This window comes from Pristis pectinata, chromosome 1, assembly GCF_009764475.1.
Source record: "Pristis pectinata isolate sPriPec2 chromosome 1, sPriPec2.1.pri, whole genome shotgun sequence".
Taxonomy (NCBI): domain Eukaryota; kingdom Metazoa; phylum Chordata; class Chondrichthyes; order Rhinopristiformes; family Pristidae; genus Pristis; species Pristis pectinata.
In genome coordinates this window covers 42,794,856-42,817,504 of record NC_067405.1, presented here as the reverse complement: position 1 = coordinate 42,817,504, position 22,649 = coordinate 42,794,856, and the positions used below count along the sequence as shown (strand labels likewise).

Below are 22,649 nucleotides of genomic sequence, written 5' to 3'. Positions count from 1 at the left end.
CACAGAGAGTGGTGGGTGTGTGGAATGCACTACCGGCAGAGGTTGTGGGGGCAGATACATTAGGGACATTTAAGAGACTCTTAGATAGACACATGAATGATAGAAAAATGGAGGGCTATGTGGGAGGGAAGGGTTAGATAGATCTTAGAGCAGGATAAAATGTCGCCACAACATCATGGGCCGAAGGTCCTGTACTGTGCTGTAATGTTCTATGTTCTTATTTAAATAGAATGCAAAGTCATAACTATTGCTTAACAATTTCTTTGCCCCTTAAACCTAATTTAACACATGTATTGACATTACAAATAATTATTTCAAAATTCCATGCTATATCAATTAAAGCAAGTCACAATCTTTATTTAGTTCTGTAAAATATTAAAACGTTAGTTACAAATTTGTACAGGCACTTCCTGTTTTATTGTCTGAGAACCTTTCAATGTTGATTGCTCAACTTGTTTGATGACATTACTGTTGCTGGATCCCAAAAAATTCTGTACAGCAAATAGGGTTCAAAAAAGGGAAATCTACACAACAAAGGTTATTGCATCTTTGTGAATGCTCTCTCCAGGTCAGAAGTGAGATTTGTTGCTTTCCAGCCTGTAAAACTGTTTCATAGAATCATAGAAATGTACAGCACAGAAATAGGCGTCTTTGGCCTGCTTTGTCCTTGTTTTGATGACTTTGATGCCCATCTACACCAATAACATTTGCTCGCATTAGGCCCGTATCCCTCTACATCCTTATTCCATTAATCTTTAGACACTGAAATCTTCATGTAGAAATTAAGAACCAAAGTATTTTTAACTTAAGTTTGTTGTAAGGTTATCAAAATTTGTCAGATCAAGTTGTTTCAACTTTTATTTTATTTGTGGTTAACAATTAGCATAATATCAGGTGGAGAAAGTGAATACTTAGGGTGTGGACAAGGTGCCAATCAAATAGGCTGCTTTGTCCTGGATGGCTTTATCAGTTTTGTTTGAGTTGCACTCAGGGTAAGAGGAGGTGATTCCAATGCACACTTAATGTTTTCTGGGTAGATGGTGAAAAGACTTTGGCTTGTCAAATGAGCCACTCATTGCTGGATATCCAATCTCCAACCTGCTCTTGTAGTTACTTATTTATACAGCTAGTCCAGTTAACGTTCTAGTCACAAATGCCCCCAGGTTAATGGAGGTGGAACACTCAGCAATGGTAATGCCATTGAATATCAAGGGTGGGTGGTTAGACTCCCTTTTTGGAGATGGTAATTGCTTGGCACATGTTACATATGTTACTTGCCACTGATAAACCCATGCCTGAATATTCTACAGCTCTTGATACATACAGGAATTAAGCTTCTTGTGCTTAGGAGTTGCTAATGGAACCGAACATGGTGCAATCATCAGTGAACATTTCCACTTCTAACATGATGAAAAGAAGGCCATTAGTGAAGCTGCTGAAGATTGTTGGACTTTGAATGTTGCCAGGGGAAATCTTTTAGCGGAGTTCTGGTGCTGAGATGATTGACCTCGAAAATCATAACAATCTTCTTCTGTGTGAGATGTGACTCCAGCCAAAGACAATAAATACAGAAACATACATGAACAGCAGTATTCGATGAACTGAAATGCTGTTGTCATGGGACCAGGTATAATACTACTTCCAGATGTCTGGAAATTATCCTTTTAATGTGGATTTACAGTACCTTCCAATTTCAAACAGCTCCGTGTAAGCAGATTCAAAATTATCCTTCCATGGAATTCGTGAGTCATCACTGGTAGGCTCTGAATAGAGATGAAAAGTGATTAGAATATGATTCATTGGCCATTAATTAATTTACTAATTCAAACAAAAGTGACACCAAAAACAATTGTACTTGACGGCTCTTATGGTCCACTGACCGATCTGGCCTGGAATCAGGTAACTCTTACTACATGAATTAACAGTTTAACTGTCAATCTCTCACCAAAGATGATTAGAAATTAGAGTAGAAATTTACATTATATGCAAGTGGGCAAGTAGTTTTAAATTCGAGCCTGCTTCATTCAAATTTATTAAAGCTTAAGTGACATCTTACTGCAGCAAGATGGACAATAGATTAATTTTAAATTCCATGGTGTTAATGAGCATGAAAAAGTAACAATAACCTTCAATGAATTTCAACTTTTTTGCCAGTACTTTCAGTTCAGAATAACTGTTGTGTGCTTACATTAAGAAGCAAAGAAATAGAAGCTGGAGCAGGTCTTCTGGTCTTGTGCCTACTCTGCTTTTCAACAAAATCATGGCTGATCTTTTATTTAGAATCACTTGCCTGCAGTAACCCCACATCCTTTAATATCTAAAACCCTATCAATCTCGGTCTTAAATACACTCAGCAACTGAATCTACACAGCCCTCTTGGGTAGAAAACTCCACAGATGTACTACCTTCCGAGTGAAGAAATTTTGCTTCATCTCATCTTTTTCCTGAATGGCTAACCCTTTATTTTGAGATTGTGACCCCTAATTCTGGATGTCAGATGCAATTCTGTATCAACCTGGCACACCTCATAAGAATGTTGTACTTTTCAATGACATCACCTCTCATTTTTCCAAATTTCAATGACTATAGGCCCAGTTTGCTCAATCTCTCAACACAGGACAAACCTGCCAAGCCAGGAATCAATCTGGTGAACCTCCAGTGTTCTTCCTTTATTGTATCCTTCCCCTAATATGCCATGTGTGGAGTCATTCAGGTTCTAAACACTTAGAGCATGATCTCGCTAGTCTTGTACTCAAATCCTCTTGTGATAAAGGCCAACATACCATTTGCCTTCCTGATTGATTGCTGAATATGCATGTTAACTTTAAATGATTCATGTACAACGATACCCAGATCCTTCTGAACACCACTGCCTTTCAGTCTTTCATTTAAAAAAATCCATTGTCTATTTTTTTCTACCACAGTGAATGACTTCACATTTTTCTACACCATTTTATGTCTGCCAAGTCCTCACTCATTTCCATAGATTGTCAATATCACCCTGAAGCCTATCTCCATCTTCCTCACATGCCATCTAGCTTTGTATCTTCAACAAACTTAAAAATATTACAGTTAGCCCTTTCATTCAAATCACTAATGCAAGTTATGAACAACTGGGGCCCCAGCATCAAACTTTGTGCACTCACTGGTCACAGCCACCCAACCCAAAAATAATCTGTTTGCTCCTACTCTCCAGCTCTGTACATCAGTCATTCTATTTAACAAATCCCTTGCAAATGCTACATTACTGGACCATTAACATTAATATGTGACAAAATATTAATGTAATTGATAGAAAAATTACTATGCATACTTTTCCAACCAAATATTCTGTAATGTATTACTGTATATATTTTAGAAATAGGCAAAATGAACAGAAATTATGAAAAATATGCATTCAACTCTGGATGCTGGAGATCTTAAAAATAATGCTTGAAACACTCAGCAGCTCAGGCAATAGCTGTGGAGAGAAAAACAGTTAATATTTCAGGTAATGATGTTTCATGAAAAGATCATTGACCTGAACTGTTAACAGAAAAATAATAAATCTTTTAAATTCTCAATATATTTTCAAAATCACTCTCCTTATATATTTGGGTAAATAGAACTCAGATGCACTTACCATTGTTGCAAGATAGAGTTACAAAATCAGATGGCTCACTTGGTGAGCTGATTCCCCAGGGGTTACTTGCACTGACTCGGAACTGGTACTGACAGCCTGGAATCAGGTCCTCAATCACAAGGTAGGTGTCCAAAGTGGATGCTACTGACTGCTGCCATGCCAGTGATCCTAAACATTGAAGAACTCCAATATTACTTTTTCCATTTCAGTGCAAGTACTCGTCTCTTGTTAACTATATTTTTAATTTTAATAAATCATACAGTGGCTAAGTTAACATGCAGGTATATTTCTGGATTTTATTGTTTAACTAATTGGACTGAGGAATTGGGAGAAACCACTACAAAACATTAAAACAAAAACTGCTGATTTTGATTTCTACATTACATAAACATATTATTAATGGTCAGGCATATTTTTTCTATTTAGATCATTAACACAAAGGCTGTTTGTCTTTCAAAAGGCAACAAAGAGATACATTAAGTTTTACCACATCTGATATTTCCAATTTGCAGTCTGATACCAACCTCTTGCAAGTGTGGATTAATAAAAAAATGAGAGCAATCTTCTGATAAAACAGTAATGAAATATACCTACTTGCCATCTATGTATTAGATTGATATCAAGGCTAGATTGCATAAGATGAATACATGCTGTGTGCATGCAAAGGTGATTGAATCTGAATCCAATAAATGTGAGCAACAATAAAAAAAAATCTAAGAAATATTTTGATAAATAAGATTCTAGAAATCATTCTGTAAACTTGAAAATGCACAGGGTCCAATTTTTAAAACTATTACATGTATTTGTATTTTAGCAGTTTAACAACATTTACTTCATTTTCTTAACTTGTATTCAATATGCATTTTACAATAACCTTCAGAAGACAGTGAAACATTGGTACTTAATGAATTAAATTAATAATCAGTCCTGATGAAGGGTCTCGACCCAAAATGTTGACTGTTTACTTCCCTCCTTAGATGCTGCCTGACCGGCTGAGTTCCTCCAGCGTTTTGTGTGCATTGCTCCAGATTCCAGCATCTGCAGATTCTCTTGTGGCCAAGTCTAGCAGTAGGACTAGAGTTGCAAGAACTGCCAGCAGGATTGTTAACAACACAAATTGTAGATGAGGCCTTCTCTAAGAATAAAGTGAGGATTTTATACTGCCCCTTGGCCTTGGAATTCCCACTCAAGATGGCCCAGCATTTCAATTGCCACTGGATAGGGTACACTGCATAAGTCTGCTAGTCTTTCAAGAATATGACTGCTGGAAAGACAATATCCCTTGCTTGCCTCAGGTGCAGGGGAAAAAGATGTAAACCAATCCTGATGAAATGCCATCCATATGCTGGGGTTAGAGAGTGAAAAAGAGAGTTGTTTTTGTAATGGAATCTACTGCACACTTTCAGAGGAAATTACTAATGTATTATTGGCAGCCTCATCAATGGAGGATATTGTGATCAGCATGCTTAGTAAAACTACGATAGTTTGCATGCACAAGAGATAACAGAAAGATCCAATAGCTTGGAGACTTGTGCTGCAATGAAATTGCACAATAGCACGCAAAAAGGTTACACAACCAAATGTAAAGTTGTGGTGTGAATTGGGAACATTAATGAAGAATATATCTTTTGTGTATTAGTAGATTCATAAAAATGTTCATCAAAACCTGGGGATTTGCAATATTACAGTTTGTGTGTCTCCCAGCAATAGCTCCACAGATGTCTATTTCACTGCAGGTTAGCAGGCAGAGCAAAGACTCAGTAAAATGGTGCTGGATTACTTGGGTAGGAGGTGTCCATGGCGAAAACAAGTGGAAAGGCCTTTCTTGTGGTGGAAAGGAGATGTTAAGGGTCACAGCACCAAGAGAAATGCAGAAGTTGGGAGGGGTAGGGGTGGTGGGAAAGTGAGATGTCCTGGAGTGACAAACAGTCCTTGATGAGTAGTGTGGAGATGGTGCACGGAGGGGTCAGTGATCTTGCTTTGTCTGAGCAATGAGAGTCCTTACAGGTCTTCAATAGCAGCTAGTTCAGAAATTGTCCAGGAAACAGAGGAGGGGGAAGCATGGGGAGAAATGAAAGGTAGAAAAGAAGCAAAACTGGAAGACAGAGAGAACAAGGGCATGTGGCAAATGGGGCCATTGTTCATAAAATACTAAGGGGCCTAATAACATCAAAACAAGAAATCAAAAGGCATTGTGCCTTAACATGCAGAACATTCACAATAAGGTTTATGAATTAACAGTGCAAATAGATATATACATTAATGCTATGATGAAGAGATGGCTGTAGGGTGACTAACAATGAGAACTGAACATCCGGGTGTATTCAAAATTTAGCAAGTACAGACAAAAAAGAAGTTGTGATGGTGTTAGTGATGGAGGAAATCAGTGCAATGATGAAGAAAAATGTTGGACATGGGAACCTGTATGGGTGGAACTAAAAAACACCGAGGGAAACAACATTGGTGGGGGTTGTCTATAGGTTGCTAGACAGTAGTGGTTGATGTAGGGGATGGAACTAAGGAGGCAATTAGAGAGGCATGCAAGAAGGATACAATTGTTTTACATATTGATTGGTTAAACCAAATACAAAACTACTGCTATTCTGGGCAAAGATGTTTCTCCTGAACTACATCCTAATTATTCATAATTATTGTAGGACTTATTTTCATTTTTAAGATGTTGTTTTAAAATTACTTAGGATATTATGAACTGCTCTGAATTGAGTTTATCAGAGCAGCTATCTCTTCATTAATTTTGGTTAAGTGAGAAAATGACACTGATACGCAGTATTATGGTAAAAACACATTCTATCATGGATTACCTTCTTCCCTGTATTCGACAGTGTAACTGGAAATGGTGCAGTTTCCTGTACTTGCTGGAGGTAACCATCTCAAAATAACAGAACTATTGCTTCTCTCCTGGGCTATTGGCCGACCCGGTGCTGCTGGAACACCTGAAAATGGGAGAATATGATCAGAGTAGTAAAACAACAACTAAATGTGATTGGTTCAGCATCTAAAGAACAGATAACGTGAATTGAGAGCTTTTAATATGAACGAGTTACCGTTTGCAGTAATCTCCTTATCAAGAGTGCAAAGATACTTGGACAGCCATGTTCCCTTTGCAGAATACCTATTTGTCAAACCTAAAGTATTTAGTTTTAAAAATAAAACTTTGGCAGTACTGTACTGCACTTTGCCTGCAACCTCTCTATTCTACACTAGCTTGGAATCAAAATCACACAGCATTATTATGGGGAAAAGGAAAGTGTTATAGCCCCATATTGTTTCTGTGAAATACTTTTAAATCAATACCTTTGGCATTACATCGCTCAGTTTAATCAATCTGGCAAAGTTTTCTTCATTGAAATCTCTGCATGTGCCAAAATTGGGAGAGTTATCAAACAGACTATTGAAGAACCAAACTGACATAGTCATCCTCACAAAGAACATACTTCAACCAACATCCAGACTCTTCTTTTATCATCCAAGTGTTATTCTTGGCATACTGGCTGAATAAACCCAAAGGAGTTAGTGATGCAAATGGGAAGGACATATCCTGGATGTGCTCCTTATTGATTCTCAACCCCACAAGTCCCAGAATGGCCAAACATGTGTATGGAGCAGTCCTGCTGCATACCGTCTACTAATGAATCAGTACTCTTCCATCTTGAATACAAAATGCTAGAAGGATTGATAGGTGCATTCTAGATGAGGGACTTCAAAGTCCAGTACTGAATGACAAGGTAACATAAGTACTGATTGAGCTAGCAGAGTCTCAAAGGGCATAGTTGCAAGATTAAGCCTGTAGCAAGTGTTATGGACTCAGTGAAAGTCCCTTTAAGATAGAGAGTGTGTGTGTATGTGTGTGTGGGGCGTGCTTACGTCAATAGAAGATAAAGGACGTTATGACGTTGTTGAAGAAGTAAGAAGAAGAAGAAAGAGAGAGAGAGAAGGGAGAGAGACACCAGCCTGCTTGTTTTCTCTATCGATGGATGAGAAACAATAACTGTGTTTGCCATAGAAATCCATGTATGGAAGTTGGAAGTAATCCGGTGGAGTTCACTTTGTTGCTGACCTGTAGAAGGAAACAGGTATTTGTGTGTGGACGACCACGGTTCGGATGCTTTTCGGGGTGAGGAAGTCACTACCGAGTAAACACTGGAGTGTCATTTGGGTTCCATCGTGGAACATTTGGATTTCGTATGTACTCTCTCTATGTTTTTCTACATCTACATCTTATCTTCAGACAACGGTGGTTGTTGAAGAAGCCCTTGCTCATGTTTCACCTTATGGCTTGCGGAACTGAACTTTAAGAACTATTCTGGAACTGGGAGTTTTGGACTTTGTCACACACACACACACGAAGAGTTTAGTTTTGGGGTTAACGTTCGAGGTTTAACATTCTTGAATTCTAACATACTAACATTTTTTTTAACTTTTATTTTACGTATTATCATAAGTAGTGATTAATAAAATAGTTTTTAACACTGAATCATGCTCAGTGTGTTTCTTTTGTTGCTGGTTTGTGACAAAATTGGGGGCTCGTCCGGGATAGTTCCCAAGGTTAACGAGATTCGTTTGGGATCCAATCCAAAGATTAACGAGTGTCGTCTGGGATTGTACCCCAGATTGACGAGATTTGTTCGAGATTCAATCCAAAGATTTTTGAGGGAGGTCTGATAAATTCTTTTTAATTGGCTTGTGTGTGTGGAAACCAGCAGCAATGGATATTAAGGCATTTTTGGAGTCACCAACCCAAAAGGGATTGGAGGTGGCGAAAAAGGATGATCTGATAAAGATTGCTACAAGGCTAAACCTTACAGAAGTAAAGCAGTCTATGAGAAAGGCAGATATTCAGAGACTGATAGCTGGCCATTATGTGGAAAAGAAGGTGTTTGAGAAGGAAGTGTTAAAACAGTTTCCTGGCAGTGAAATAGCAATTTCTGAGGCACAGGTGCAGCTGGCAAAGATAGAGGCTGAACGAGAGCAAACCCAGTTAAAGATAGAGGCCGAACAAAAGCTAACTCAGATGAAGATAGAGGCTGATCTAGCAATGAAGCAGATGGAGCTGGATAACGAGGAGAAAAAGAGGCAGCATGAGTTACAAATGAAGCGTAGGAGTTCGGAATCTGATTCTGATGATGGTTTTTCAGCCAGCAGGGAGGTTCGATTAGTCCCTCCGTTTGAAGAAGATCAGGTTGATCAGTATTTCCAACATTTTGAAAAGGTTGCTGTGAGTTCAAACTGGCCAAGGAAAGGATGGGCTCTTATGGTACAGAGTGTGATTAAAGGTAAAGCTCAAAAAGCTTATTCTGCTTTGTCTGTTGAGGATGCAGCTGATTATACCAAGGTAAAACAAGCTATTTTGAAGGCCTATGAATTGGTCCCTGAGGCTTATAGACAAAAATTCAGAGACTTGAGGAAATCTGCAGATCAGACTTATATGGAATTTGCCAATGGAAAGAGAATATGTTTTGAACGATGGTGCCTGGCTAAAAATGTAGATGGGGATTATGATAAATTGACAGAATTGATACTGGTGGAAGACTTTAAAAGATGTGTTCCAGCTGAATTAACAACATATTTAAATGAAAAGGCAGTGGAAACTTTACAAGAAACTGCTAGGTTGGCAGATGATTATGCTTTAACCCATAAATCCAAATGGGGACAACCTAAAACCTTTCAAAAGAGTTACAAAGACAATCCAGGTAAACCAGAGATTAAATTGGGAGGTAATCAAAAAGGAAAAAATGAAAAGAAGCCAGGGCTGGAGAAACCTGTTGAGCGTACTTGTTATTACTGTAGGAAACCTGGCCACGTGATATCTAATTGTGCCCTTTTGAAGAAAAAGAAGGAAGCTGGGCCCAATGCTTGCTTTCAGGCAATTAAAAATCAAAAAGGTTTAGGAGATGCTGTTAAAGACCAGTCCTTGCAAGAGGGAAAAGCGGAAAAGTTGGAGGAGGTGAGAAAGGAATTCCGTTCGTATGTATCAGAGGGTTTTGTTTCACTGAATGATGAGTCACCCCAGGTGCCAGTGAAAATTCTTAGAGATACTGGGGCTAGTCAACCTCTCTTGCTGGACAGTGTTTTAAATTTTGGTGAAGAAAGTGACACTGGTGAAGTAAATCTAGTACGAGGTGTTACAGGTGAGACCATGTCTGTCCCTTTACACAGGGTGATTTTAAAGTCAAAGTTCGTAGAAGGACCAGTCGAGATAGGGATAAGACCTAGTTTGCCAGTGGAAGGAGTTTCTTTGTTATTGGGAAATGACCTTGCAAATGGAGAAAGTGATCCTGTGGTACGGTTAACAACCAAACCAAGGATTGATGAGTCTGAGAATGATCCAGATGTTTACCCATCATGTGCGGTGACTCGAGCTAGAGCTAGAGAATTAGCCAAGACAGACAGTCTGGTGCAGTCTGATGTGGTTCCTTGTGACAGTCCTAAACAGGAAGAAAATTTTGATGCCTTATCTGAGACTTTTCTGTCTTCACTGGAGGATCAACATCCTTATAGTGAGCCTGAATTTAAAGATTTGTCTTTGTCAAGGAAGGATTTTATGGTGGAACAGACAAAGGACCCTGAGTTGACAGAATTGAAAGAAAAAGCACTCTCATGTGAGGAGATTGAAAAAGTGCCAACTGGATACTATGTCAAAAATGGAGTGTTAATGAGGAAATGGAGACCTCCTCATGTTCCTGTTACTGAGGAATGGGAAGTTATTCATCAGGTTGTTGTTCCAAAGTTTATAGGGATGAGATTTTAAACCTGGCCCATAGTATGCCTTTGGGTGGTCATTTTGGTGTGAATAAAACTGTAGGGAAGATCTTGAAACAATTCTATTGGCCTGGTTTGAGAAAAGATGTGGTGATGTTTGTCGAACCTGCCACACCTGTCAGATGGTAGGTAAACCAAATCAAAAACCCCCTGTGGCTCCATTGAAACCAATTCCTGCTTTTGGTGAACCCTTTTCGAAGGTGATTGTGGACTGTGTTGGCCCCTTACCAAAGTCTAAGACTGGAAATCAGTATTTGTTAACCATCATGTGTGCCACTTCTAGATTTCCAGAGGCAATACCCCTTAGAAATATTAAGGCCAAGACGGTGTCAAAGGCTCTTGTAAAATTTTTTACCTTGTTTGGTTTGCCAAAAGAAATCCAATCTGATCAAGGTAGTAATTTTATGTCAAAAATTTTTCAACAAATAGTCTGTGAGCTGGGAGCAAAGCAGATTGTATCATCTGCATATCACCCAGAATCTCAAGGAGCTCTGGAGAGATTTCATTCTACTCTCAAAAATATGCTGAAGACTTATTGCTTTGAAAACACCAAGGATTGGGACGAAGGTATCCATTTACTTTTGTTTGCCGTTAGAGAATCGATCCAGGAGTCAATCGGATTTAGTCCGTTTGAGCTTGTATTTGGACATAGGGTGAGAGGACCTTTGGAGTTGTTGAGAGAGCAATGGGTTAATGAGGAAGTTCACTTGAGTCTGTTGGACTATGTCCAAAAATTTAAAACTCGGTTGGAGAGAGTCTGCCAGCTAGCGAGAGAGAATTTGAAAACAAGCCAGATAAGAATGAAGACATATTTTGATAGACGTGCTCGGCCTAGGACATTCGCAGTGGGGCAAAAGGTGTTGGTATTTTTCCCTAGCCAAAATAATCCCTTGCAAGCTCGTTTTTCTGGACCCTATGTTATTGAATCTCGAGTGACTGATCTAACATATATAATCAAAACACCAGATAGACGCAAGAAAACACAACTCTGTCATGTAAACATGCTAAAACCTTATAATGAGAGGGATTCAGTGGTGGCCTTGGTGGATGATGTAAAGGTTGTTTCTAGAATGCCTGATGTTGATGTTGAGGAAGGCCAATTTAGACCAAATATTGTTCCATCGAAACTAAAAAACCAAAATATCATGGAGAACCTTGAAACGAAGTTGGACCATTTACAAGTTTCACAAAAACAACAGATGAGAGAATTAATTTTAAAATTTAAAAATCTGTTCCCAGATGTTCCAAACAGAACATCGATAATTACCCATGATGTTGATGTTGGGGATGCAAAACCAATCAAACAACACCCATATCGAATGAATGTGGAAAAAAGTAAACTTGTTGATCAGGAAATAAAATACATGTTGGAAAATGATATTATTAGACATTCTACTTCAAATTGGAGTTCGCCCTGTGTTATTGTACCTAAACCTGATGGAACTGTTAGATTTTGCACAGATTACAGGAAAGTGAATGCTGTAACAAAGTCAGATGCTTACCCTATTCCTAGGGTGGATGATTGCATAGACAGAGTGGGAAAGGCAAAATTTCTTACAAAGATTGACCTATTAAAAGGGTACTGGTGTGTTCCATTAACAGATAAAGGAAGGGAGATTTCAGCCTTTGTAACCCCTTCTGGATTGTATGAATACAATGTTTTGCCATTTGGAATGAAAAATGCTCCGGCAACATTTCAAAGAATGATTAATTCAGTGATTCATGGGTTAAAGCATACAGATGCCTACATTGACGACTTAGTGACTGGGAATGATACATGGGAGGATCACATCTCTGCGTTAGAAAGGTTGTTTGAAAGACTTTCCAAGGTTATCCTTACAGTTAACTTGGCTAAAAGTGAATTTGGCCATGCCACTGTGACGTATCTTGGTTATGTTGTAGGTCAAGGCAAGCAAGCTCCTGTTCAGGCAAAAGTTCAAGCAATATCTGAGTTCCCTATTCCCACAGATACGAGGACTGTTAGAAGATTTTTGGGAATGGTTGGATATTATCGAAAATTTTGTAAAAATTTTGCTGATATTGCTCTTCCCCTAACTAATCTTCTGAAGAAGGGAGTAAAGTTTGTTTGGACAGATTCTTGTCAAGAAGCATTTAAGAAGCTGAAAGCCATTTATGCTACCATCCTGTGCTCAGAACACCTGACTTTGAAAAGCCATTTTCATTAGCAGTAGATGCCAGTGATGAAGCTGCAGGAGCTGTGTTGTTGCAGAAGGGTGACCTTGATGATATTGACCATCCTGTAGCTTACTTTTCAAAGAAATTTAATGAGCATCAAAAGAATTATTCCACCATAGAGAAAGAATTACTGTCGCTTGTTTTAGCCTTGCAACATTTCAGTGTATATGTTTGCACCGCTCAGAAACCATTGACTGTGTATACAGATCATAACCCATTGGTGTTTCTGAGCCGAGTCAAAAACAAAAACAGAAGGCTGTTAAACTGGAGTTTAATTTTGCAAGAGTTTGATCTCATGATAACTCACATTAAAGGCAAAGATAATGTGATTGCTGATTGTCTTTCCCGATGTTAAATGGGAAACATATATCTGTACTAATCTGATAGTCTGTAGTTGTGTAGCGTGATAATTATTAACATTATTAACTCTATGCGCGGTTAAAATTTTCTTGGGAAAATTTTTTTTTAGGTGGGAGGTGTTATGGACTCAGTGAAAGTCCCTTTAAGATAGAGAGTGTGTGTGTATGTGTGTGTGGGGCGTGCTTACGTCAATAGAAGATAAAGGACGTTATGACGTTGTTGAAGAAGTAAGAAGAAGAAGAAAGAGAGAGAGAGAAGGGAGAGAGACACCAGCCTGCTTGTTTTCTCTATCGATGGATGAGAAACAATAACTGTGTTTGCCATAGAAATCCATGTATGGAAGTTGGAAGTAATCCGGTGGAGTTCACTTTGTTGCTGACCTGTAGAAGGAAACAGGTATTTGTGTGTGGACGACCACGGTTCGGATGCTTTTCGGGGTGAGGAAGTCACTACCGAGTAAACACTGGAGTGTCGTTTGGGTTCCATCGTGGAACATTTGGATTTCGTATGTACTCTCTCTATGTTTTTCTACATCTACATCTTATCTTCAGACAACGGTGGTTGTTGAAGAAGCCCTTGCTCATGTTTCACCTTATGGCTTGCGGAACTGAACTTTAAGAACCATTCCGGAACTGGGAGTTTTGGACTTTGTCACACACACACACGAAGAGTTTAGTTTTGGGGTTAACGTTCGAGGTTTAACATTCTTGAATTCTAACATACTAACATTTTTTTTAACTTTTATTTTACGTATTATCATAAGTAGTGATTAATAAAATAGTTTTTAACACTGAATCATGCTCAGTGTGTTTCTTTTGTTGCTGGTTTGTGACACAAGTGACGGCAAATCAGCATGAAGGTAAACTTGATTTGACCTCATCTTCACCAAACCATTAAGAGGTAAAGAGCAGTTTTAATTCAGATGAAGTCCCGTCTTCACACTGATATTACCGGCGATGTAGATGGGATAGCAGCTCAAAACTAGGAATCCATTAAGTGCTATGATTACCAACAATAGCAAAATGTAATCCAACAGAATGGCCTTGCATATACGTTATCACTGCTATCAAGCAAAGTGACAAATCTGAGAAAGTAGAAGTGCAGCACCAGGAGAGAGTCCCAGGATTTTGACACAGCAACAGCGAAGGAATGGCGATACATTTCCAGGTCAAGATGGCGTGTGGGTTAGAGGGCAACTTCCAGGTGGTGGTGTGCCCATGCTTTTGCTGCCCTTGTCCTTCTAGCTGGTAGAGGTTGTGAGTTTGGAAGGTTCTAAGGAGTCTTGAAGAGTTGCTGCAGTGCATCCTGTAGATGGTACAAACTGCTGCTACTGTGTATTGGCAGTGAAGCCAGTGAACGATTGTGGATGGGGTGAATATCAAGCAGGCTGCTACGTCCTGCATGGTGATGAGTTTCTTGGGTGTTGTTGAAGCTGCACTCATCTAGGCAAGTGGCGAGCTATTCCATCAGACTCCACTTGGTGGACAAGCTTTGGGGAATTAGGAGGTGAGTTACTCACCACAGGATTCCCAGCTTCTAACCTGCTTTTGTAGCCACACTTTGTACATGGCTACTCCAGTTAAATTTCTGGCCAATGGTAACCTACTATGTTTGTGTTATTAATGAGATAAGGGATCTTTACATAATGCATTCTGGGAAAGAAACAGTTGATTTTTCACAAAAAGATACCAATATTTAAAAAGATGCTTCTTTCCTGCCTTAACATTGTTATATATTGCATAATAAAAAGAGCAAATAAATCCACTAGAAACCAAACAGAAGAGAATGATAAGATGCTGTCTGACTCGCTGAGTTCATCAAACAGTTTGGTTTTTGCTCCAGATTATAGCATTTGCAATCTCTGTGTCTCTGTGAAAGACTGATGTCCATTTTGAAAATAGAAAAGAGCCATCATCATAAAACATAAAAAAAATCTTACCCCAAGATTCCCTTTAAATCTCCTACCTCTCACCTTAAAACTGTGCCCTCTTGTTCATAAAGAGGAAATACATCCTAGGAGGCCACTTTTATTATAGAAAAATGAGATTAGTCTACCTTGTTGAATATACCATGATAATGAGATCTTTCCCTCACAGTAACTAAAGTATGGCTGATAAGTTACAAGGATTCTGCATGAATTTAGTAAAAGAAACAAATTGGTTCATTCATTAATATCATGTTTGGATCATCTCTTTGTAATTTCATTTAAGACATTCCATTCCAATCTGCCTTCCAGATACTGTTCCCAAACATAAATTGGATCTGAGCTGCCAACATTTTCCACAATTCAAACTCGTTTATTAACTGTCGGCTGGCCAATATATCAGAGCAATTCTGTTTCTTTAATATCCCATAAATAGACAAACAGTATCACAGTGATATTTAAGTGGTCTTAACAGAGTAAGTTATAAAAGATGATTTGAAAAGATTTTGTTACCCTGCACTTTGACGGTTGCTGAAGATGATGCTGATCCTATTTCATTCACTGCCAGACAGCTGTATATTCCACTATCTTGAGGCATTATATTACAGATTTTAAGCATAACCTCCCCAGAATCACTGTGGGAATAAAAACAGAATGCATTTTTTAATGAAAATAAAGCTAAATAATTTACACAAGCAATTCAGTAAATTCTGTGAAAGTATATCGATTTTTGAAGATAACAGGTCTTTCAATTCAAAGTAAATGATGCATAATCTCATCTATTTTGTCCACAGACCCTATCCAAAATGCCCTATTATCATTCAACACGACTTACTTAATTTTTTTGAACAAACACTTCAATTTCCAAGAATATAAAGTCCTGCAAGTTTTTGTTTCCTATTAGGTGAGGTAACAAAACCCAAAATTAACATTATCAATCCACGTTGTTCAACCTGATCAGTAGAGTGGGAGCTTGGGGTCAGAAAGGGAGGATGGAAATTATGTTGATTTGGAATAAGCAAGCAATTCTAATGCTCAGTGCCTAAATCAAAACAAATTTTAATTGGGCAGGCAGATAGTTAAATGTGCATGGGTTAATTGCCCACCAGAGAACTTACCCACTGCTGTAGAATTGCAGCTTGGTCTCCTTTAACTCCAGAGTTCTCTTAATCTACTGATTTAGTCAACACCTGTTCTGGGAGTGAAGTTAATGGGAACTAATGTAAAATCATCTTGCCCTGGTGAGTGACGTGATTGGTTGCAAGGGGTTTAGGTGGCTGTCCTTGCCACCTGCTAATGAAAGCAATTAAAAATAATAATCAAAAACATCACTATACTCACCTGATAAAAATGGTGTCATGTTAAAAATCACACCAAAGCTGTTCACATCTGAATTAACTATTTCTCAACATTTTAAATATTATGGGGAGCCATTGAAATAGGAGCACAAGGATATTGAGGTATGTATTTCTCTTAAGTGTATTCTGAAATGAATGAGTGTGAATTGGATGAGTATGAATCACTTGGCCTGTTGATCAGATGGCTACCTCCACTGGCTTCAAAAGAATTAAAAATCAAGGGACATAAAAGGTGCCAAATGGAAATACCATCCAACACTTAGACTTCAAATATGTTAGGGTCAGTCTCTTTAAGTGATCTTTGATCAGACACACTGATAGCATGTGCAGACAGTGATATGGCTTCCTCTTCTCTGATGCAGACAGTGGAACTCTGGAGATGTTCTCAACATACTGTGATGCTGCTTAAGACGTTCCCAAATAATTGTAGCCATCCCTGAAGAAGCTTTTCAATTGCTTTCATCTACAGAGTGGCGACAATGGTGGCTTCCAGAGACAAGAGCCCTGGGTAAAAGTCTCTGAACTTAATTGGATCAAGTCTGATAACCCAGGAGAAAATGTTACAGCATTTGGAGACTTGCAGTCAGGTGGGATGAGAGCACAACATACAGTAGGCCTGGCGTACCTTACATTCCTGATCTACCTGATGTTACATCACTGCAATTAGAAACAGTGATAAAGAAATAGAATCCTGATAATAGAAATAAAGTCCTGAAGGTAGATTTCAATGCAATGGACTGAAAACATATTCATGGCAACCTGTACCACTTTCAAGAGCCTACTTTGTTGCAAGTATTGACATTTTTTGGCCCCATAGTAATTTGCAGTGTGACTCTCAGCACCGAGAATTCATTAAAATACATAATTCTAAGCTATTTCTTGTTTTATTTCCAAACCTTGGCAATGCCGCGAATTATGTCAATACCTTCATATTTGATAACATTTAGCTTGGCTAAAAAGATAAAATAAATCTTCACATAAGCCAACAATTAAGGCTCACTTGGAGAATACCCTGTTTAGAAACTGCATTTTAACAGGTTCTATAATAATGTAAAACTACTTTGGGGTCAAATATTAAATTAATGGATTCTTGAAAGGTTAGCAGCTTGCATTAATTTATCTCAACTATTGTGCAATAAACAATGACACAAAAGATTGCCTCATTATTTATGGTCTTCAACATATGTAGTTTTAACAAGCTCCATTCTCACCATCTTCTTTGATTGAAGGTGACAACCAAAATGCTGACACATTGGTTGAAAATTGGCACCTGTATAAAAAGCTGACAGTTGACATCTATGTGATGCAATGTGTGGGATTAACTCTGGTCTCTGATACTTTATGCTATTGCCAAAAAGAGAAATGGTGGCATAATGTTGCTACCTAATGAGAGATTGGCATCATCTACGTTGATTTCAATAGCATCAATCAAATCAACAAAACTCTTTCATCATTTATAGCTTTTACCATTGTTAGAAGACAGGGACTTCTCAAGCATTCACTTTCTGAAGATAAACACTTTTAGTTTCCCTATGTTTAGCTACATTTTTTGGAGATCTAACTAATGAGGCTACCTGAGTGATGGAGTATAACGACTGTCATTCACAAGGACATTTTGATCAGGCCCTTTCCAGGTGACAGTAGGTTTTGGTCTTCCACAAACTTTACAGCGCAATATGATTGTCTCTCCAATAGCACAGGTCAAGTCAGCCAAGGGGATGAGAAATTCAGGTGCCACTGTACAAAAAGAAAATACTAAAACCAGTGAAAATAAGATCTATAATGTACAGTGTGCAAAGCATTCAAAATCATCTTTAATTATTCTGAATTACAATAGTGCAACTTCAACACCCAGATATTTAAGGATCAACTTACCTTCATGAATAAAATTTGGATTTAGCAACTGCAGCAAAAAAAGAAAATTTGTGATCAGTATAAAGGGCTTTTTTGATGAGTTGCAACTTAAATGAATAGATTTTTGGTGTAACAAATTTATTTTATTTAAACACGTAACTATAAAGCTTAAAAAGCTAATATTGAACAAGGTATAATTTTAAATTATCTTAACAAACACTGCAGAATCTAGTGTAAGAAATGCACCTCAATTTGATTCATCACTGAACTGAATGACCCATCAAAAGGCACTGCCCTTAACTGACTGGATTGTCAAATGTACTTTGAAATCTGACAAAGTCATCAGGCCCCAATGTGTGAGATCTGTAACCAGGCCAAAAAAGATCCAGCCCACAGCATTCACAAGTGCCCTCGCAGAAGTTCAGCACCCTTGCATCTCCCATGGGTGTGTGGTTTGGTGTGATGGTACAAAAGATAATCGGTATATAGTGTATAATTCAACAAAGCAGTTTGTCTGTTATTTTCTTCCAGCTGTGTTCCCTATCCTCACTTCTCCTATTCCTTCTCAAGTGCTCCATGAGGTACTTCCATCAGACAATGAAGTCATTGTCCACATTACTACCATTATGAATCTGTAGACTAGATCCCCTCAGATCTGCAGGACATCTACAGACATATTCAGGCATGGCAACTTCTATCAAATTGCCAACAATTTACTAAATTAGAACTCTGATGGACACATGATACATCACAAATAACAGATACACTCCTCAGCATGTGGGATGCATCAGATCCTGGATAGAAATTATGAGCCAAAAAGACCTCTTGGACATTGAGATGCAGGGAATGCTATGGAAAGTTCAATTACTTTAGATGACATTGTCCTCTGTAAGAATAATTTAACATCAGAACATTGCACATCTTTCACTTCTCCCATTAACTTGCAATAAAATTAATTCTACAGCAGTTAAAGTACTGACTTAGTTCTTTTCTGTCCTCTTTTTCTTAGCATTCTACATTATTTGGTATTGGTATTGGTTTATTATTGTCACTTGTACCGAGGTACAGTTATTTAGAATTTTCTGTAGAGTTACAAAAACAAATTACTATCTTTTTGATCTTGTGCAGGTATATTTAAATATGACATCAGTAATGACATGGCTCAAAGCCTCTTTCTTATATAATTGTCCCTAGCCACTCAACATTCATGATCAAAGATTGGTACATATTTCTAGACTTCCACCAATGATGCTTTCTGCAAGATTTGCGGATGAATTTCGGCAGGGATTTCCTCACCCTGTGGTCATTTAAAAAAAATTAAGCTCCTATTCCCCTGTATAATTCAAAAACATAAAACGATGAAATAGAAACAAAAATTTATAATGTAACCTCATGAAATTATCTTAATACTTCAGACTATTACTTAAGAATTCAATTGCCCTGCTTCTTGGGAACATGACTTTACACTGTATGGCCTTTCATTTCATTACATTACATAGAACATCGTAAACATAACTTCCTGAAATTAATATTAAAGTACAAAGCAGAGCTTGAGGTGAATTGTTTTTCTTTCAGTTAAGAACCAGGTCTTTATCCCGTGCTGCCATATTGAAGAATAAACATTTTCAATGCCAAACCCTTTTTCACGATTCTCCAATAAGTCATTTTGGGCAAGTATTAAACATTGTCAACAGTGAATGAAATTGAATGGAATAAATATATCTCAAAAAGAACTTTGAATACTGACAATGCTGTTGGGGGTAAGGTGTTATTTTTCAAAAATGAAGGGACATTTAGAGAGTGAAAAATGAAATTTCTAATTGCAAACAGTAGAAATACAAATTTGGAAGTGTAAACAGTTAGGAAGATAGTAGTAGGATTCAAGAGGACATGGGCAGGCTGAGTGGACACATGGCAGGTGAGATGTAATGCAGTAAAAAGTGTGAGGTGATAGATTTGGATAGAATAAGAAGTGACAATAACACGTTAAATGGTACAATGAGAGCTTAAAAAGTCCCTTTGACAAATCCTACTTCTTCTTCTCAGACAGTCCTTCTGGATCGAGGTTGGCTTGCTTCCACTCCAGTTTTATGGGTTCAGATGCAACTGGTTATGCCAGTCTGGGAACTACAGGCTCTTCCACAAATGGGGCAGGGATACTGCTGGGTAATTTGCAAAGTGGTGCACTCCTTCTGTCCTTTACACTGGGCTTCTGTGTGTTCCCAATGTTCTCAATACTACTCTGAATGCTCCTTCTCCACTTTGTGTCATCATCGGCCAGGGATTCCCACAAGTCAGTGAGAATATTGAGCCCATCCTTGAATCTTTTCCCCTGTCTCCCTGCTAATCTCCTCCCAAGACATAGCAGGGGAGAGTGTGTCTGTTTTGGCAGTCTGGTGTTGGGCATGCAGGTAGCATGGTCTAACCAATAGTGTTGACTTGGTGTAACTGGAGCCTCCATGCAGGTGATGTTGGTCTGGCAGATGGCGCTGGCATTGGCTTGCTTATCCTGCCAGTGAATTTGGAGGATTTTGCAGTGTTGGTGTTATCTATCCAGCCTACATCAAGGCACTGGAAAGATACCACCAAGTCTGTGCTGGCTCATATATGTACATTAGTTCCATTTCTCCACTTATTTTCTTGTAATCTATTCTCTCCTACATGCCAATCAATTTCCCTTGATTTCCCTGCCACCTAAATACACTAAGACAAAATTCATTACTCAATTAACCTATCAGCACATCATTGGGATATGGTTGGAAAGTGGAGCACCCTAAGGAAACCTATGTAGTTGCAGAGAGAAAATGAAAGCTCCACTCTCAACACCTTATGTCAGAATTGATCCTGGGTCATTGGAGCTGTGTGGCAGCAGCACCACCTGCTGCACAATTATGCCACCCTACAACAGGTGTCAGAGGTATATAGGAGGACAGGGATCACTGCTCTCCAGTTGATCATCAATTTTGTGCCAGGCCTGAGGTCTTGACCTTCAAAACCCTGTTCCTTAGTTGACCATCCAGAAACATGATGATGGCAGCCCGAGCCTCTACTGTAAAACACAGACTTCTGCTTGTACTGCAGTTGAAGGTAGGAGAGTAAATCATGCATTGGATAAGGCAAAGGCAAAGGTCAAGGAACCAGACAACATCCGGCTGTGGTTTTAAAGACATTTGAAGACATCTAGCCAAGCTGTTCCAGTGCAGTCACAATGCTAGCATCTACCCAACAAATGTGTAAATCACCCAATTCTATCCTTTCCACAAAAAGCACTTATATACAAAAAAACTGCTATCCATGTTCAGTTTGGTTCAAGATGTCATCCTAACCTTGATCCAAGCATGGACCAAAGACATAAATTCCAGAAGGTGGCGACTGCCCTTAACATAAGGGCATGATTTGACTGAACATAACATCAGGATGTCCTGCTAAAGTGAAGTCAATGAGCATCGAAGGGGAAACATTCCAGGTAACGTTCATGATACAAATCTCGAGGAAATGATCATCTTCAACAAGAGAAAGTCTAACCACCTGCCTTAGATATCACCGTCACCAAGTCCCCAACCATCAGCAACCTGGGGGGTGGGGTGTGGGTGTGGGGTTACCATTGACCAGAAATTCAAGAGCACGTCAGAGGTTGGATATCCTTCGGCAAATGACTCTTCACTAGATACTATGGAGCAATTCTACCCTTTAGCTTACATTTTAGCTTGTGAGCCCTTATCCTAGCACCCTCTATCTTTTGTGTGGTGGACATTACCCTTCTGAAACAATTTTCCCGTTTCTTCTATTTTGGGGTTCACCATTTGTGATAGAGCTTTTCACAACCTTAGCTTTATGGAATTATCATAATAATCTAGTTAGGATCATGATGGAATACCCTCCACTTGCCTTGATGGCCGAAACTTCAACCATGCTCAAAATGTTTGACATCAAACAGGACAAAGCAGCCTGCTTGACCTGCACCACACCTACTGAACCAAATATTCATTGATCCACCATCATTGCATTGTGGCTGCAGAGTGTGTGTGTGTGTGTGTGTGTGTGTGTGTGTGTGTGTGTGTGTGTGTGTGTGTGTGTGTGTGTAATCTACAAAATGCACTGCAGATACTCTCCTAGGCTCGTACAAACCAGAGACTTCTCCAACCATAAGGTCAAGGGCAGTAGGTCACTGAGAAGACCATCATCTGAAGGTTCCCCTCCAAGTCATTGACTTGGATATATAGCTCTGATTCTTCATCATCTAAATTAGGAACTGTCTACTGAACAGTATTGTAGGAGAACCTTCACCAGAATGTGGCTCACCATCACCTTCTCAAGTTCAATTAGGAACAATAAATTCTGGTCTTACCAAGCCACAACTGCATACTGAGAATTTTTTTTAAAAATAGGCAAAGCTAAAACATTAAAGAAAGTTATAAATCAATAAAGTTGGTTATATCCTGATAAATTTTAGGTTATGCAGAAACGTGCCATTCTGTTTAAATGTGTCACCAAAAGTCACATCCACAACCAAATAAGCAGCAATACTTCAGCCTGGTGTTTCCTTAAACAAGTT

General features: G+C 38.7%; 1 protein-coding gene across 1 annotated transcript; it reads right to left on the bottom strand.

The window, feature by feature from the left end:
* Positions 1-1,656: 1,656 nt before the first annotated feature.
* On the bottom strand, positions 1,657-22,006 carry LOC127577719 (kalirin-like). The gene is made up of 7 exons (XM_052029214.1): positions 21,983-22,006; positions 18,116-18,143; positions 17,815-17,977; positions 15,396-15,517; positions 6,445-6,576; positions 3,623-3,790; positions 1,657-1,763 (listed from the first exon to the last, which is right to left on the bottom strand). The coding sequence occupies exons 1-7, from the start codon at positions 22,004-22,006 to the stop codon at positions 1,657-1,659; spliced, it is 744 nt and encodes a 247-aa protein (XP_051885174.1).
* Between the last annotated feature and the right edge of the window lie 643 nt (positions 22,007-22,649).

Coding starts and splice junctions, on each gene's coding strand:
- LOC127577719 (XM_052029214.1), bottom strand. CDS start 22,006: ATGGTTGAAGTTTCGGCCATCAAG. Junction 17,978..18,115: donor TCCAAATTTTATTCATGAAG/GTAAGTTGATCC, acceptor CTTTTTGTACAG/TGGCACCTGAATTTCTCATC. Junction 1,764..3,622: donor AACTCTATCTTGCAACAATG/GTAAGTGCATCT, acceptor ATCTCTATTCAG/AGCCTACCAGTGATGACTCA.